We start from the raw sequence: 18,401 nt of genomic DNA, 5'->3' as shown, positions 1-18,401 counted from the left end.
AAATGCAAATCAAAACTACAATGAGATATCATCTCACCCCAACAAGGCTAGCATTAATCCAAAAAACACAAAATAATAAATGCTGGAGAGGTTATGGAGAGACTGGAACACTTATACACTCTTGGTGGGAATGTAAAATGGTACAACCACTTTGGAAATCGATTTGGCACGTCCTTAAAAAAGCTAGAAATAGATGTTACATTCGATCGAGCTATCCTGCTCCTTGGAATATATCCTAGAGAAAAAAGAGCCATCACACGAATAGATATATGTACACCCATGTTCATTGCAGCACTGTTCACAATAGCAAAAAGATGGAAACAACCTAGGTGCCCATCAATGTACAAATGGATAAACAAATTATGGTATATCCACACAATGGAATACTGCGCAACAATAAAGAACAATGATGAATCCATGAAACATAACATGGAGGAATCTGGAAGGCATTATGCTGAGTGAATTTAGTCAGTCAAAAAAGGACAAATATTGTATAAGACCACTATTATAAGAACTCAAGCAAAGCTTTAAACAGAAAATATTCTTTGATGGTTACAAGGGTGGGAGGGAGGGAGAGGGGTATTCACTAACTAGATAGTAGACAAGAATTATCTTAGGTGAAGGGAAGGACAACACATACTACAGGGGAAGTCAGCACTACTGGACTTAACCAAAAGCTAAGTTTCCTGAATACAATCAAACACTTCGAGGGACAGAGTAGCAGGGGCAGGGGTCTGGAGACCATGGTTTCAGGGGACATCTAAGTCAAGTGGCATAACAAAGTTTATTAAGAAATGTTCTGCATCCTACTTTGGCATCTGGGGTCTTAAAAGCTAGTGAGCGGCCATCTAAGATGCATCAATTGGTCCCAACCCACCTGGAGTAAAGGATGATGAAGAACACCAAAGACACAAGGAAAATATCAGCCCAAGAGACAGAAAGGCCACATAAACAGGAGGCTCCATCAGCTTGAGACCAGAAGAACTAGATGGTGTCTGGCTACCACCAATGACCGCTCTCACAACAGAGAGTCCTTGACGGAGCAGGAGAAAAGTAGGGTGCAGAACTCAAACTCTAGTAAAAAGACCAGCCTTAATGGTTTGACTGAGACTGGAGGGAGTCCAGAAGACATGGCCCCCAGACTCTCTTTTGGCCCAGAGCTGAAACCATTCCTGATGCCAACTCTTCAGACAAAGATTAGACTGGACTATGGGACATAAAGTGATACTCGTGAAGAGTGTGCTTCTTAGCTCAAGTAGATACATGTTACTAAATGGGCAGCTTCTGTCTGGAGATGAGATGGGAAGGCAGAGAGGGTCAGGAGCTGGTTGAATGGACATGGGGAATCAGGGGTGGAAAGAAGGAGTGTGCTGTCACAGTATAGGGAGAGCAACCAGGGTCACATAGCAATGTGTGTATAAATTTTTGTATGAGAAACTGACTTGAATTGTAAACTTTCACTTAAAGCACAAAAAAAAAAAATACGTGTGTGTGTGTATGTGTGTGTGTACCAAAAAAAAAAGTCCATATCAGGTCCCTCGATGGCACCAAGTGGTTTGCTATCGGCTGGTAACCAAAAGGTTGGCAGTTCAGACCCACCACCCAGTGGCTCCGTGGAAGAAAGGCCTGGCAAACTGCTTCTGTGAAGACTACAGCCAAGAAAACCCTATAGAGCAGTTCTACTCCGTAACACATGAGGTAGCCATTAGTCACAATCAGCTCGATGGCAATGGGTTTGTTTTTCTGTTTTAATCAGTTGAAAGGACTTAAGAGCAGAGCTGAGGCTTTCCTGATGAACAATAAACTCTGCTTGTGAACAGGAGCTGCAGCCATGCCTGAAAAGAGTTCCAATCTGCACTCCTGATGGCCTTCCCTGTGAATTTCAGTCTTGCCTACCCAGCCCCTACAATCATGTAAGTGCACTAAATCTCTTACTATGTATCTCCTATTGGTTCTGCTTCTCTGGTTGAACCTTGACTGACATACTTGCCATAGATCACACAACTGTTAAGTGAAAGAGCTCAAATTCTCTCATAAGTATTCCAGTACTCCAAACTGTCCCCAACAGAAGGTAAACTCGATTTTACACATCACAGCTTCACAGAAATAGCACCACATCCAAATATCTAAACAACAACAACAAAAAAACCCAAACCCATTGCCATCAAGTTAATTCTGACTCATAGCGACCCCACAGGACAGAATAGAGCTGCCCCATAGGGTTTTCAAGGAGTAGCTGGTGGATTCGAACTGCCAACCTTTTGGTTAGCAGCCGAACGCTTAACCACTGCGCCACCAGGGCTCCATCCAAATGTCCGCCCGCCCCGTTGCCGTCGAGTCGATTCCAACTCATAGCAACCCTACAGGACAAAGTAGAACTGCCCCATAGGGTTTCCAAGGAGCACCTGGTGGATTCAAACTGCCAACCTTTTGGTTAGCAGTCGTAGCTCTTAACCACTACGCCACCAGGGTTTCCTCCAAATGTCTAGGAGGCATTAAACGAATGTGATCCAGAGCAAGGTTAAAAGCTCTGGAGGACAGGCTGCCTGGGTTCAAATCCTAGTTCTTCTACTTACTATGCAACCTTAACGTTGGTCAAGGTCCTTAAGATCTCTGTGTCTCAGTTTTCTCATCTCAAATGTGGGAATAACAATGGCACCTACCTTACAGAGTTGCTGAGGATTCAATGAATTATACCATGCAAAGCAACAGAACATACCTAGCACATAATAAATCAGTAAAGGTTTAAAATGTATTAACTATTTAGCAGAACCAAGAAGTAAGAAAGATAGATGCTAAGCTTTTGAAATGGGTCAAAAGGGAGTAGGAACACCCAAGATAACTATAAGGAAATCGGAGTCATGGGAAACCCCTTAGACGTAATGCAGAATATAATCACAGTGATAGAAGCACTGAAGAATGCCTTCCTGACTATGACTACCGATATCTCATTGTCATTGTAACCTAATCCAGGGATGGGCAAAAGCAAGATACAGCAGTTCCTCAGAATTTCAGTTCCACATCAAAACAGAAAAGTCCCCTAACCTGTTCGGGCTTGACTGATCCCCATGCGAAAGAAGAATGCAGGGTTCAACATTTTCAATGTCAGCAGCTTTTTCCAAAAGGCACAAAAACGTATTTAGATTCAGATGATCTACGCCCACGTGGGAAAACACAGCACAACAGAATGGTGTCCTTGCAGATTATGAGTAAGAGGAAGTTGCGGTGTAGGCCATTATCACCGTTAATATTAGGCATGCTTAGATACACCGACTTCTTCACAGAGCCGATACATACATACATGCGTAGTTCCTGACATCTAAGGTGTTATCAAGATGAGACACCTTTGGGTTACCTTTGGGAAAGAAATTCAACAGTTTTCATAAAAGTATCTGTGTATCTTTTCTCTGGATGGTGGTTACTGCAGGAAGAGGAAAGAGCCTTTTAAAAACAAAAGCACTGACACTGCAACAGGCAAACTGAAACACAATGTGAATTTTAAAATAATAAAACCCAGTGTGATGTCAGTACGATATAGGAATAACATACTATATGTGAAAACGGCTTGGGGGCAGTGTCTGACCTCTAACTTCACAAGGCGGGAGGAGAACCAAGACTAACTGCCCAAGGCTGATTCTTATGAGGCGGGGGTCAGACATGCCTCCTCTCTCCACCGTCTTTACCAACTCTGACACCAACGGGCCCTCTCACAGGAGTCTCTACTTTTCTGCTGGGTTCGATTATTCATTGCAATGGCTACACAGAACTCACAGACTGCAATCACGATTACGGGGTTTATTAGGGAAGTAACAATTACAATTCTGGCTCAGGAACACTCAGGATACAGTTCTTCCATCAGGACAGCCTCTTCCCTGCTGTGCTTGCAGGCATGCCTCTCCCTGGGCCTCAGTCTCTGCCCAAAGGCACTCAGCCTTCTCTCTCTCTGAGCCGGAAAGCCCATTGCGCCATCTCCTGCTGCTGGGTCTCTACTTCCTTGGTAGTGATGAGCTCTTCTCTGTCTGCTCTGGAACTGGCTCTCTTTTAAAGCAAAACTGACTAATCCCCTTGATAGGCCACAGTTACTCTATCACACAGTCCCACCCAATCACCTGGGTAGGAGTTACAAGGCTAGAAAGGCCACAAACAAAAGTAACTAATCGCACTGCACCATAGTAACAATGACGATCAGAATCTAAAGCTACTTGCATGCTCTCCCTAGAGAAACAGCTAATAGAAAATTCTTTTTAAACTTTTTGATAAAGAATTTTCCCTAGGTGCCTAGTTGGTGCCTTCTAATACTTGGGTGTAAGTTTAAACGTCCCTGTAAGATCAGGTTGCTTTACTTATGACCATGTGTCCCAGAGTTAGATATGATTTATTATTGAAAGAAATTGGTAAGCCAAGAGTGCTAGCATTTTATGAACTCAAGTTGAAAACTAAAGGAAAGAAGAATTGTCCTAAAGAAGCCACTAGCACCATGAAGCATGGAAAACTGGGTTTGGTCTCTCTTTTCTGGGTCAGTATGGTTGCCTAGGTGATTCATTATAGAAGAGATGGCCTACCTAGAATGCGTGGTAGCGTAAGCACAGCCTACCTTTGGGTACCACGTAACTCAGAGAGGAAATTCAATTCTCCAAGCAGGTTACTGCTGGTAAGTGTTCAGAGAAATTAATGTAGAGTTGAATATCATGTTCAATATTTCAATCAGAACTTTTCTCTAGATCTTTGACAAAACACTTATTAATCACTGCAATTTTTTATTCATTTAGACATCTATTTGAACTTACTCTGGAAAATGTTCAATATATTTCAATTCTGTCTATTGTATACTGATCTATCTTTTAAAATCTGTATTTCTGTAAAATGCACTATGGCTTTGGTACTATTTGGGCATAACAATTTATTCTCCCTCTAATCTCCTAAGAAAGAAAGATCTAGAGGTATACTGATGTGGCTTAATAGCACGTCTGCTTATAAGTAAGTAACTTCTAAGCCAGAGATCCTATGTTCTGTATCTGCATCAAAATAAGATGAACATCTTCCGAAGTTATCACACATAGGTGACTCCAGGCATGGTCTTTTCATACTAGGAGCAGGCTCAGACATGATGGCACTGGATTCCGTTGTGTTTCCAAACTTCCATTAAGCATTTGTCTGAGAGTGTTCTTCAGTTTTGTCCCAAGCAGCTCCATGGGCAGGGTTTTGAGCTCCATGGGCAGGGTTTTGAGCTCCATGGGCAGGGTTTTGCGTGCTCTTCTCTGAGAGCCTGCTGGAACACACACCCACATGGAGGGGACATCCATGATGGGGGCACTGGACCAACACAGGTCATTGTGTTTATGAGACTTTGGAAATCCAGACACCTACTTCCCAACAGGCTGTTAATGGGAATAAATGAAATAATACTTGTGATGCTTTTCAGAAGAACATGAAATGGATTTAAAGACATAAGCAGCTGCTTTTTTAGGGGAGAAAAGAAGATGAAAGAGAGAAAGAAGCCCAGATGGACTTGGAGTGAAGGCCAAGATCTGACAGTCAACCAACTGGCAGGAACCAGGACAGAAATATGCCACAATTAGCCTTTCCAGGTGATATGAAAATGCTGTTGCAGACCAAGAACCAAAAAGCAGAGCATGTATCTTTTCTTTGGAGTGCAGGAAGATACCTCCTGTCAGACAGGCTTTCATCGTAAACTGTCTATGCTGCACCACAGTCCTGGAGCAAAAGCCCTTTACAACACCAACAATGCAACTGAGTGGCCCGAGTCTTCCTTTTTCAGTTTACCTATCCAAAGCCAAAGAATTCTAGTGTTAGGTCCTCCAAGCACATACCTCGTGAGTTTCCATTTCCATGTCTATTCCTTCTCCTTGAAGATCCTCTTCTCTGCCCATCCAAGAGTTCTCTATCCAACACTAAAACTGGCACCTTCTGTGAAAGCCTTCTGTGCATTCCCTCCCTGATGAATCAGATAAAATTTCTCCCAACTTTGGGAAAGGAGGCTAACTCCTAGCAGTTAACCTATATATTTACCATGTTCTATCTTGCATTCCAAATATTTTGGCTACATGTCTCACTTAGCTTAATAAATTGTATGAGCTCTTTCACCCCTTCTCTTGTTTTATTCATCACTCCATCTCTGTTTGCCTGACACAGCAGTAAGTTCTATATTTAATGGATGCTTTAAAAATGAACCAAATCCATCAGAACTTCAAACAAATCATCATTCAAATCATCAAACAAATCAACAAAGCTTTACTAAGGACAAGGAACCAGAAATTGCAAAGATGAATAAGAACCAACCCTGCCCTCCTAGTAATGTGCAGCCTAAGGGTGGAGCTAAGAAACCTACATAAATAACTTGTGGCAAACAAGGACAAGTATTATATAGACACGCAAAAACCTACAATCTGAAAAGAGAAGGGAAGAATCATTTCAATTTAAGGGGGCCTCTGGAAGAAGAGGAAAAATCATTTGTTGATGGCCAGATTGCACTAAACAGTTTGTAATCCTTATCACATTTAATCCCCACAACCACCCTACAGGTTATGTATTTTTTACTCCCATTTTTCCTTTTAGAGATAAGGAAACTGGGGCTCTGAGAAGCAACTTGGACAAGGTCACATAGCTGGTAAGTAATGAAGCTGGCTATCACATCTGGAACTGCTGGTTCCAAAGCTCATGCTGATTTTCCTACACCAGACCTCCTCCTCCACAGGCAGATACAAAAGAAATGACAACTTCTATAGGGTGGTCTGAAGGGAGGGCAAGGGCATCCCAGGAACAGCCAACAGTGTGAGCAATGGCCTGGAGGTGGGAAAGTGTCAGTCATGCTCGGGAAAGGCAGATCCCCTCATATAACCGAGTGTAGGACATATCAGAGGATGAAGTGGAGGTATTTTGGAAGAGAAGGTTGGTGGATGAGTCTTCGTTTTCCCTGCAATATGCTAGGGACATATGGTAAAGAGTATTTGTTATCTACCTCAAAAAGACATGAAATATTGTAAGTAAAATATTTTTAAAGTCTTGGAAATTATTATTTTACAGCAATAATCTTGACCCTGAACTCTCTAATCCAGACCATGTTGAGTGCAAAAATAGAATGATGAAATGATTCTGTCTACATTTCCTTTTCCTTCAGCCTTCTTTGTTTTTATCCTCCGGAAAGATACTACCTGGAGACTGAAACCATAAAATTGGAGAGTAGAGAAACTAAATACCAATAATTTACTTGGATAAATGTCAAATTTTCCATCACGCCAACCAACATCGAAGCCTTTTCAGATGAGAATTAATATGCTATCCTTTTGATTTTAATATTATATAACTGGGCTGATTTAAATATTTTAAGTAAGTTTAAAAATATCTTAAGTAGGCTTAAAAATTGGGTGCGTAAACGAGCTATTATAAGCTAAAGTGACATAATGTAAGTAGTATGTATCAGGGACAATAAGTGTGACAGCACCCAGGTAAGAGAAGAAAACAGAGCAGGGGGCATGCATAGCAAAAATGTTCCTTAAATTATCAGTAAATACCTAGAAATACCACATGCTACAGAGAACATATCCCACCTGTGGTCCCAGTCCCAACAGGAGTTTACATTGTAGGCTCTTCTTGGTTCCCACAGCCTCCTATCACTGGGCCAAGTAGGGGGGTAGAAAAGGCCAGGATTTTAGCACTAGGCAAGTCACTCTAGTTAGCAGACTTACAAACACCAGGACAGGAAATCACTGTCTCACAGAACAGGCTGATGTCTAAGGTACACTTGCCTCCAATAGGGCACCTGGCTCATACCAAGTCCCTGATAATGCTGATGATGGTGCTGATGCTGGCTAATAACCCAGATCCCAAGCACCTGAGTAACTCAGCTGTCACAGTGGAAGACTGGAGGTCTTTAACTAACTGGGACAACTGAAATCAGGGCTACTAGAATTAAGGGTTATTACCTTATTTATGATTTCCTGAACATCATGTAAAGGGAGAGATTTCAAAAGGATGCTATAATCAGTGATCATAGCACATAAAGAGATGGTGCTTTTGAGAACCAAGAAGTCTTTCCACAAGGAAGAAAGCAACTGCAATCACTGTATTTACTTTCAATACATATTTTAAACATTAAATTATTATTTTTTCCCCTAGAGTCAGGATGGCGAGGCAGTCCTTGCCTTCTCTCCATCCCTTCTCTTGTCACCTCCATCCCCTCCTCAATCCCTCTTCTTCCCACTCACTCTTCTTATTGTTCTTTTCTTTCCCCCTCTCATTTTCCTTCCACCCTGCTCCTCCAGCTCCAGCTCTCTCTCCCTCATCTCTTCCGCCTCTGTCTTTTCCCCTTTCCTCCCCTCCCTCTTCCCCTCTTCCTCCCCATCTCCTTCCTTCACAGTTTTTCCTTCTTCTTGCTTCCTCCTTTACTCTCTCCTCCTCTCTTCTCCACCTCTCCTCACCTTCTTTGTCCCCCTCCCCCATTTCACTAGCTCTCCTTTTTCTCTCTAAAGTAATAAGCCCATCCTGGTTTATCTTGGGAAGGAGCCCTGGTCGTGCAGTGGTTAAGCGCTCAGCTGCTAACCAAAAGGTGGGCTGTTTGAACCCACCAGCCACTCTGCCGCTGCGGGAGAAAGATGTCAGTCTGCTTCTGTAAGATTACAGCCTTGGAAACCCCAAGGGGCAGTTCTGCTCTGTCCAATAGAGTCGCTATGAATCAGAATCAACTCCACAGTGAGTTTGGTTTATCTTGAGAAGTCCCTAGGTGGTGCAAATGAGTAACACACTTAGCTGCTAACCCAAAGGTTAGAGGTTCGAGTCCACCCAGAGATGCCTCAGAAGGAAGACTTGGCAGTGTACTTCTGAAAAATCAACCATTAAAAATCCTCTGGAACACAGTTCTACTCTGATACACATAGGGTCTCCATGAGTCGGAATCAACTCGACATCAGCTGGTTTCAACTGGTTTTGGGGTTTATCTTGAGCAATACATTGTCAGGCTGAACTTTGTCTAAGGGTCCAGGCCAGGAACACAAGTATATGCAAAGCTGACTAGGACATGACTTTTGATTTCTGAGTCATGAAAAATCAATTTAAGCCACTGTAATTGCAGAAATACACCTTGAACGATTGGGACTGATAACATCACAGGTGAAAACATGGTGTGGGAAGAAAGGGGACTGTGAGAAATGCCTAGATTCAAGACCATCCCTGGCAGTTAGTCCTGGAAATGCTCTGCTTCCCCAAGACTGCTCTCCCTCACTGCAAGCACTGTGGAATCATTCACCAAGAGAACGTTCGCCCAGTCACCTGGCAGCATGCTTAATTTTGGTGTTTACCATAAGCCTGTCAAAAAACATAAGTGAACAGGCAATTATATTTGGCACCAGCTAATTTTGATGACAATCTTAAAAACCCGTTCTGAAGTTTTTTACAGAAGCAGTATAAACCAAATTTTTTTTTTCCCTCCACCACCAGTTTTAAATTTTTATTTTATCACAAGCGCTCTAGTGTCAAGCTACTAGGAAAAAAGAATCTTCATGGATTTTGTGTAAGGAAAACACAGCCCTAGATTCTGACACAGAGACCTATTCTTCCTGGGGAGGGGAAGAAAGGGGTGACACGGACTAGTCACAACAATATTTTTTCACCCTCCTTAGTCAGAGAAAGAGGTGCCTAGAAACGAGCGCACATGTGAAATGGGGAATAAAGAAAAGCAGCCTTTGCTGCAACCACAAATTTCAACTCCTGCTTTGTCACTTTCTGGCTGTGGGACTGTAGGCCAGCCTCAGTTTTTCCATCTGTAAAACGGAGATAATACCACTTACATTTGAGAGTTGTGAGACTAACAAAGGTATCACTTATGAAACATGTAGCAATAGTAATCCTCAAATAACACTGGCCCTCCCAGCCCCCACTGAAACTGTGTTTTTAACTAAGAAGGATTGATCCTCTTGATCATTTCCAACTTCATATTTGATATTCAGTTAAATAGCAATAAACCATTTACCCAAAAACTTGTCATCAATCCATTAGACTTATTGGGTGAAAGCCATTCTTTGTATTAGTAGGTGCATTTTCACTTTTTTCCCCAGAAAATTCCCATATTCTTTCAATTTGACCCATTTTAACTCGTATTTTAACCCATAATACTTTCTTAATGGACAGACAGGCCTCATGTTAATTTCACAAAGTAAACTAGAGCTGTAAATTAGTAACTATAATTATTAAGCTAATATTTATGGAGCACTTACTATTTACCAAGTACCGGATTAAGTACTTAATATGTATTTACATGCATTTTTATCTCATTTAATCCTAAAAATCCTAGCAGAGGTATTCTAATTATCTCCGTTTTATGGATGAGGAACATAAAGCTAAGAGACTGTGAACAGTGAATAAATGGCAGAGCTCAGTCACAACCCAGAACAGAGGACAGGGTGTCTGAGCTTAACCCTGTTCATACTGCCTTCTCTTTTCAGCAAAGGGTTTACACAAGTCTTTATTTCATCAGAAAGATTACAAATATTTAAATGATGGAATTTTAGAAATCTCCCCAGGACCCAAATTCCCACGATAGTACTAGAATTTTGAAAGCCACCTCTTCTCATTGTTGTATTTCAGAGAAGAATCTAAAAATATATCACTATATTTCAAAAGGAAGGTGGAGATTTAATCAACTGCTATATCAACTTTCTACCTATCTTCCTTTTGGAGCCCTGGTGGCACAATGGTTAAGAGTTCAGCTGCTAACCAAAAGGTCAGCAGTTCAAATCCACCAGCTGCTCCTTGGAAACCCTAAGGGGCAGTTCTACTCTGCCCTATGGGGTCACTATGAGTGGAAACTCACTCGAGGGCAAGGGTTTTGGTTTTTTTGGTTTAGTCTTCCTTTAGTTAATTCTGTGTTTTTTGTTTTTTTCTCCTGCCTCCCATTTGCCTTAAACAACAGTTATTTTATAATCATCAAAAAATTCTGAGTAGTAGGCCTCCACCAAACTGAGTCCAGTACAACTAGATGGTGCCCGGCTACCACTGACTGCTCTGACAGGGATCACAATAGAGGGTCCGGGACGGGGCTGGAAAAAAATGTAGAGTAGTAGTCCCAGAGTAAGAGCCTGGGTGCACAAACAGCTGCTTAACGTAAAGGCCGGCTTTTGAACCCACCCAGAGGGCTCTGCAAAAGAAAGGCCTGGTGAACTGCTTCCGTAAAGACTACAGCCAAGAAAGCCCTATGTGGCACCCCTACTCTGTAACACCTGGAGTTACCATAAGCTGGGGCGACTAGAGAACGGCTAACAACAACAGCCGCATAGCCGTCAGTACACAGAATTTTGCCGGTGAGTACTACACGGAAAGGGAAAACAATTCAAAGCTTCCGACTTGATTCACCGAAACTCCTCAAAAACATAAAATAAAATAAAAACTCCACTGACACTGTACAAGACCAGAGCTGCCTCTCGCTTCCAGAGGGCTTGCTGGACCCACCGCGCTCACCTACCCGCCTCTCCACCCCATTCCCAGTTTTTGAAGCGAGTATTTCCAGTTCAGAGACTCTTCAGAGGGTACGGGCTCGCAGCTCCTTCGATGGTTGATGACAACTGGTTTATAGAAACGAGGGAAGAAGAGATCTAAGAAGTCCCCGCAACAAACCCCGCGAGAAAAGAACTGCACACACCCAGGTGGGCGCCCAGTGGTCGACAGGGGGAGGCTGCTCGCCATCGCAGGTGGATGGTCTCTCGCCAGCTCAGCTTCGCTAAAACGTCCAGCCCGGGGCCAAGACGACCCACACGGGCTGCGAGTGACTCTGAGACCCGGCGATCCGGGGCTCCAGTCCCCACGACTCGTTCGCTCGGAGGACGCGTGGGGAGCCAAGACGCACCTGTGCCCTAAGGGACGGCCTCGGTCCCAAAGCCAATCGGAGGTGATGCCTGTCCCCAGGCCCAGCGTTCCCGCGGGGTCCGGGGGGACGGGCTCGGGCCCTTCCCCCGGCAAAGTGGGCAGACCTGGGTCGCCGCCCAGCCCCTAACCCCTCAGCCAGGGCCGGTGCCGGGGCCTCCCCGGGCTCCGTGCCCCACGCGCGTTAAGTGCCGCGCCCCCACATGGAGCCGCCTCCACCTGTCAGTCGCCCGCAACCTCACCTCCCGCCGCAGCCTCCTCTTCCGCCGCCATCGCAAGAGCTACTCGGCCGGCTCCGCAGCCCCGGGGCTGGCAGCATGGAGGAGCCCTGGGGTCGCCCCGCCCCGTCCAGGCCCGGGCGGCGGCCGCGGAACTGGGACTCGGGCACCCGCGGGTGTGAGCCCGGTGCCAAAGCGGCCGCCACCGCAGCCTCTGGGCGCGCAGCCAGCGCCGACTCGCCACCCGGGCTGCCGTGGCTACTGAGCATGCGGGCTAGGCTTGCCAGCTCGCCGGCCCGCCGAGTCTGGGCGCCGCGGAGCTCCGGGGCCGCAGAAAGGGGCCGGGGCGCAGGGCGGAGTCACGGCGGGCACGGCCCCGATGGCCCCTCGGGCGAGAGGCTAAGCGCAGAAAGACCCGCTGGGTAGCACCTTGAGCCTTTCTAGAGACCAGCTTAGCGAAGGTTGGATTCGTAGACTCTTGGAGGAAAGTAAAGGACTTAATGAAGATCATTGAGTGGTGAGGGCAGCGGGGTGCTGGGAAAGGGTCTTCTCTGGCTGCTAGTGATGCGGGCTTCTTTTTTCTGTTTAAGGAAGGGCTTAGCTGCAGAGATAGGGTGCTGGCTCCTAGAACGGTTGGGTAAATCCAGAGGCAACTCCGTCGGGGTTCACTGACAGCCCTACATCCGATTACGATGTTTCTACAATATGCTGATTCTCTCCCTCTTACTGGTTCCTGGACTGGTTTCCTTGATTACACTTTGCCTAGCGGAGGTAGCGGAGGAAAGGAACAGCAGAGAAAAACACTAAAGTTTTGCATTAAATAGCCTAAATCCGATAATTTTCCTACCACCTAAAACCAAACTCACTGCCATCGAGTGGATTCCGATTCACAGCGACCCTGTAAGGGCAGAGTAGAACTGCCCCCAAAGGTCTTCAAGGCTGTAAATCTTTATACCTAAGCAGACTGTCACATCTTTCTCCCGCTGAGCAGCCTGTGGCTGATGGGTTCTAACCGTTCACCTTTCAGTTAGCAGTCCAGTGCTTAACCACTCACTATTCGACCACGGCTCCTTAATTTTCCCACTGGGACTCTTACAGCATCGTAACTAGCTGCTTATGTATCCTGAGTATTACTTAGGGCCCAGCCTGGGCAAGGGGGTTGTGAGTGTTTTCCCAGCCGGAAGAAGGCATTATCGGAGAAAACTGTTGCAGTATTAAGTGGGGACTGGGACTTTAGTGGAATGAGGTGTTAAGGAGAACTGTTCTGCCAAAACCCACCCACACCAAGACATGTCACTAATCAAAATCATTCTTGAAACATCTGGATCATAGTTTTGTTTAGAACTCTACCTTCTACCCCAAATTCTACCAACACCACCTTCTGCTGGCAGCTCAGAAAGAGTACATCACACAAGGCCTAGTAGATAGTCTTCAAATCTGGCAGGGTCTCCCTGAATGGATCAAATCATGGCTTTCCTGACAAGGGGGTACACACTGAGGTGCCCTCTCTCCCACTGCCACGAAGAAGAGGGCATCTCCTAGACTTCAGCATGGGTTAAACGCCACCTTAATGGGGAAGCAGAACTGCTAGGACCCTGGTTAAAGTGTACCTTACTATTTTATAAAGCATGTTTGCTTACAACACACTTCTCGTGTGAACCTCAAAACAACCTCTGTGAGGTGCATTAAGAAAAAAAAAAACCAAAACAAAACCCATTACCATCGAGTCAATTCTGACTCATAGCAACTCTATAGAACAGGGGAGAACTGCTCCATAGGGTTTCCAAGGCTGTCATCTTTATGGAAGCAGAATGCCACCTCTTTCTCCCAAGGTAGGTTTGAACTGCCCACCTTTCGCTTAGCAGCCAAGGGATTACCCACTGTACCACCAGCACTTCTTTGTGAGGTGTGTTAAATACTTACAATTCCTGTTATATCAGTAGGGAAACAGAGGATCAGTTAATAGATGGTAAAGGCAAGATCTCCTTCTTAGAAGTTCACACCGTAGTGTCCAATAAACTTGCCTATGAATCACTGAAGCCCTCATTTCTCAGAAATGATGATTCACTTCTAGCAAAAGCCTGAAAACAGAGAGGAAGAATCCAGAGCCTAAAATATGATAGCAGGAAGTGGAGTGCATAGGGAAAGCTGGTTGGCATTGTTGAATGTTGAATATGTGTTCCCTTCTTGGTTCAGGTTTAAATCCTATTGTTGTTGTTAGGTGCTGTTCTTAGAGTCATTTCCGATGCATAGTGATCTTACGTGCAACAGAACGAAACACTGCCTAGTCCTGCGCCATCTTCGCAGTCGTTGCTACTTTGAGCCCATTGTTGCAGCCACTGTGACAATCCATCTCCTTGAAGGTCTTTCTCTTTTTCACTGATCCTCTACTTTACCAAGTATGATGTCCTTCTCCAGGGACTGGTCCCTCCTGATAACATGCCCAAAGTACATGAGACGAAGTCTCGCCATCCTCACTTCTAAGGAGCATTCTGGCTGTACTTCTTCCAAGACAGATTTATTCATTCTTCTGGCAGTCCATGGTATATTCAATATTCTTTGCCAACATCATAATTCCAAGGCATCAATTCTTTGGTTTTCCTTATTCATTGTCCAGCTTTCACATGCGTATGAGGCGATTGAAAATACCACGGCTTGGGTCAGGTGTACCTTAGTCCTCAAAGTGACACCTTTGCTTTTTAACACTTTAAAGAGGTCTTTTGCAGCAGATTTGCCCAAGACAATACATAGCTTGATTTCTTGACTACTGCTTCCATGGGGGTTGATTGTAGATCCAAGTAAAATGAAATCCTTGACAACTTCAAACTTTTCTCCGTTTATCATGATGTTGCTTATTGGTCCAGTTGTGAGGATTTTTGTTTTCTTTATGTTGAGGTATAATCCATACTGAAGGCTGTAGACTTTGATCTTCATCAATAAGTGGTTCAAGTCCTCTTCACTTTCAGCAAGCAAGGTTGTGTCATATCGAAGACTGTTAATTAGTCTTCCTCCAATCCTTATGCCCCATTCTTCTTCATATAGTGCAGTTTCTTGTATTATTTGCTCAGCATACAGATTGAAAGACTGTGCTGAAAGGATTCAACCCTGACACACACCTTTCTTGACTTTAAACCATGCAGTATCCTCTTGTTCTAGTCAAACGACGGCCTCTTGTCTGTGTACAAGTTCCCCATGAGCACAATTAAGTGTTCTGGAATTCACATTCTTAGCAATGTTATACAAAGAAGTTTAATTCCTATTTGCTATTTTTTCTTTAAGCTCTAGAACTTTACTTTCTAAGACACGATTTTTTTTAAAGAGTAGTTATACCCCATGGGATAACACGCAGATAAGAGTGTCACACAATATCTTTATCTTTTTATTGTACTTTAGATGAAGGTTTACAGAACAAATAGTTTCTCATTAAACAGTTAGTACACATATTTTATGACATTGGTTAACAACCCTATGACATGTCAACACTATGCCTTCTTGATCTTGGGGTGCCTATTACCAGTTTTCCTGTCCCCTCCTGCTTTGTAGTCCTTGTCCCTGGACTGTTGTGCCCCATTAGCTTCATTTTGTTTTATGGGCTGTCTAATCTTTGGCTGAATGGTGAACTTTGGGAGTGACTTTATTACTGAGCTAAAAGGGTGTCTGGGGGCCATAGTCTCAGGGTTTCTCCAGTCTCTGTCAGGCCAGTAAGTCTGGCCTTTTTTTCTGAGTTAGAATTCTGTTCTACATTTTTCTCCAGCTCTGTCCTGGACCCTCTGTTGTGATCCCGGTCAGAGCAGTCAGTGGTGGTAGCTGGGCACCATCTAGTTGTACTAGACTCAGTCTGGTGAAGGCCATGGTAGTTGTGGTCCGTTAGTCCTTTGGACTAATCTTTCCCTTATATCTTGTTTTCTTCATTCTCCCTTGTTCCCGAAGGGGTGAGACCAGTGGAGTATCTTAGAAGGCTGCTCACAAGCTTTTAAGACCCCAGATGCTACCCTCCCAAGTAGAATGTAGAACATTTTCTTTATAAACTGTGTTATGCCAATTGAGCTAGATGTTCCTGGAGACTATGGTCCCCACAGCTCTCAGCCCAGCAATTCGGTCCCTCAGGGAGTTTGGATGTGTCTATGGAGTTTCCATGACCTTTCCTTGTACAAGTTGTCTGGCTTCCCTAGTATTGTGTACTGTCTTATCCTTCACCAAATTTACCACTTATCTATTTAGTGTTTCCCTACCCCGCCCTCCCCCTCCCTCATAACCATCAAAGATTGTTTCTTTTGTGTGTAAACATTTTTGTGAGTTTTTACAGTAGTGGTCTCATACAATATTTGTCCTTTTGTGATTGACATATTTCACTCAGCATAATGCCCTCCAGTTGCATCCATGTTATGAGATGCTTCATGGAGTCATCATTGTTCTTTATCGTTGTGTAATACTCCATTATGTGTATGTACCATAGTTTGTTTATCCATTTATCTGTTGATGGGCATCTAGGTTGTTTCCATCTTTTTGCTATTGTGAACAATGCTGCAATGAACATGGGCGTGCATATGTCTATTCATGTGACAGCTCTTATTTCTCTAGGATATAGTCCTAGGAGTGGGATTGTTGGATCACATGGTAGTTCCATTTCTGGCTTTCTAAAGAAGCGCCATATCGTTTTCCAAAATGGTTGTATCCTTTTGCATTCCCAGTAGCAGTGCATAGGAGTTCCAATCTCTCTGCAGCCTCTCCAACATTTGTTATTTTCTGTTTTTTTTAATTTCGTGCCAGTAATGCCAGGGTGAGATAGTATCTCACTGAGGTTTTGATTTGCATTTCTTTAAAGGCTAGTAATCGTGAGCATTTCCTTATGTGTCTGTTGGCAGCTTGAACATCTTCTTTGGTGAAGTGTCTGTTCATTTCCTTTGCCCATTTTTTAATTGGAGCATTTGCCTTTTTGTTGTTAGAGGTGTTGGATTTTCCTGTAGGTTTTAGAGATTAGAACTTGGTCTGATTTGTAATGGCCAAAAATTTATTCCCAGTCTGTAGGTTCTCTTTTTTAATCTTTTGGTGAAGTCTTTTGATAAGCGTAATTGTTTAATTTTTAGAAGATCCCAGTTATCTAGCTTATTTTCTGCAGTTTGTGTGTTGTTGGTTAGGGTTTGTATCCTGTTAATGCCATGTATTAGGGCCTCTAGCATTGATGTTTTTATTCTATGAACTTTATTTTTTGGCTTTATATTTAGGTCTTTGATCCATTTTGCATTAGTCTTTGTATATGGTGTGAGGTATGAGTCCTCTTTCATTTTTTTGCAGATGGACATCAAGTTCTCCCAGCACCATTTGTTACACAGACTGTCTGTTCCACATTTGATGGACTTTGGGCCCTTGTCAAAGATCAAGTGACTGTAGGTGGATGGATTTACTTCTGGGTTCTCAATTCCGTTCCATTGGTCAATTTATCTGTCGTACAAGTACCAAGCTGTTTTAACTACCGTAGCTGTATAGTAGGTTCTGAGGTCAGGTAGTGCAAGTCCTCCTACTTTATTCTTCAATAGTGCTTTACTTATCTGGGGCTTGTTCCCTTTCCATGTAAAGTTAATGATTAGCTTTTCCATCTCTTTAAAGAATGTTGTTGGTCTTTGGATCAGGATTGCATTGTATTTGTAAACTGCTTTGGGTAGACTTGTCATTTTCAGAGTGTTGAGTCTGCCTATCCATGAGCATGGTATGTTTTTCCATTTATGTAAATCTCTTTTGGTTTCTTGCAGTAGTGTTTTGTAGTTTTATTTGTATAGGTCTTTTACATCCCTGGTTAGATTTATTCCTAAGTATTTCATTTTTTTAGGGGCTATTATAAATGGTATATTTTTTCCTGATTTCCTTTTCATTGTTCTCTTTATTGGTTTATAGGAATCCAACGAATTTTTGTATGTTTATCATGTATCCTGCTACTCTGCTGAATCTTTCTATTAGTTCCAGTAGTTTTCTCATGGAGTCTTTTGGGTTTCTATGTATAGTATCATATCAGCCACAGATAGGGACAGTTTTACTTCTTCATCACCAATTTGGATGCCCTTTATTTCTTTTTCTTGCCTTATTGCTCTAGCTAGCACTTCCAGCACAATGTTAAATAGGAGTGGTGATATAGGGCAACCTTGTCTTGTTCCTGTTCTCAAGCGGAATGTTTTAGGCCTCTCTCCATTAAGAACGATACTGGCTATTTGTTTTGCATAGATATCCTTTATTATGTTGAGAAATTTCCCTTCTGTACCTATTTTATTGAGAGTTTTTATCAGGAATGGGTGTTGGACTTTGTCAAATGCCTTTTCT

General features: G+C 43.4%; 1 protein-coding gene across 1 annotated transcript in view; it reads right to left on the bottom strand.

Annotated features, from left to right (window-relative positions):
* Positions 1-11,694, bottom strand: part of BMAL2 (basic helix-loop-helix ARNT like 2) — an 88,001-nt gene extending 76,307 nt beyond the window's left edge. The window contains exon 1 of the mRNA XM_023738101.1: positions 11,478-11,694. Coding sequence (XP_023593869.1) covers positions 11,478-11,694 — 217 coding nt within the window. The remainder of the gene's footprint in view (positions 1-11,477) is intronic.
* Positions 11,695-18,401: the final 6,707 nt, after the last annotated feature.

The sequence above is a fragment of the Trichechus manatus genome, unplaced genomic scaffold (genome assembly GCF_000243295.1).
Source record: "Trichechus manatus latirostris isolate Lorelei unplaced genomic scaffold, TriManLat1.0 scaffold00112, whole genome shotgun sequence".
In the NCBI taxonomy this organism is placed as follows: Eukaryota; Metazoa; Chordata; class Mammalia; order Sirenia; family Trichechidae; genus Trichechus; species Trichechus manatus.
Note: the sequence above shows the minus strand (reverse complement) of the source record. Positions and strands in the feature narration are given on the sequence as shown.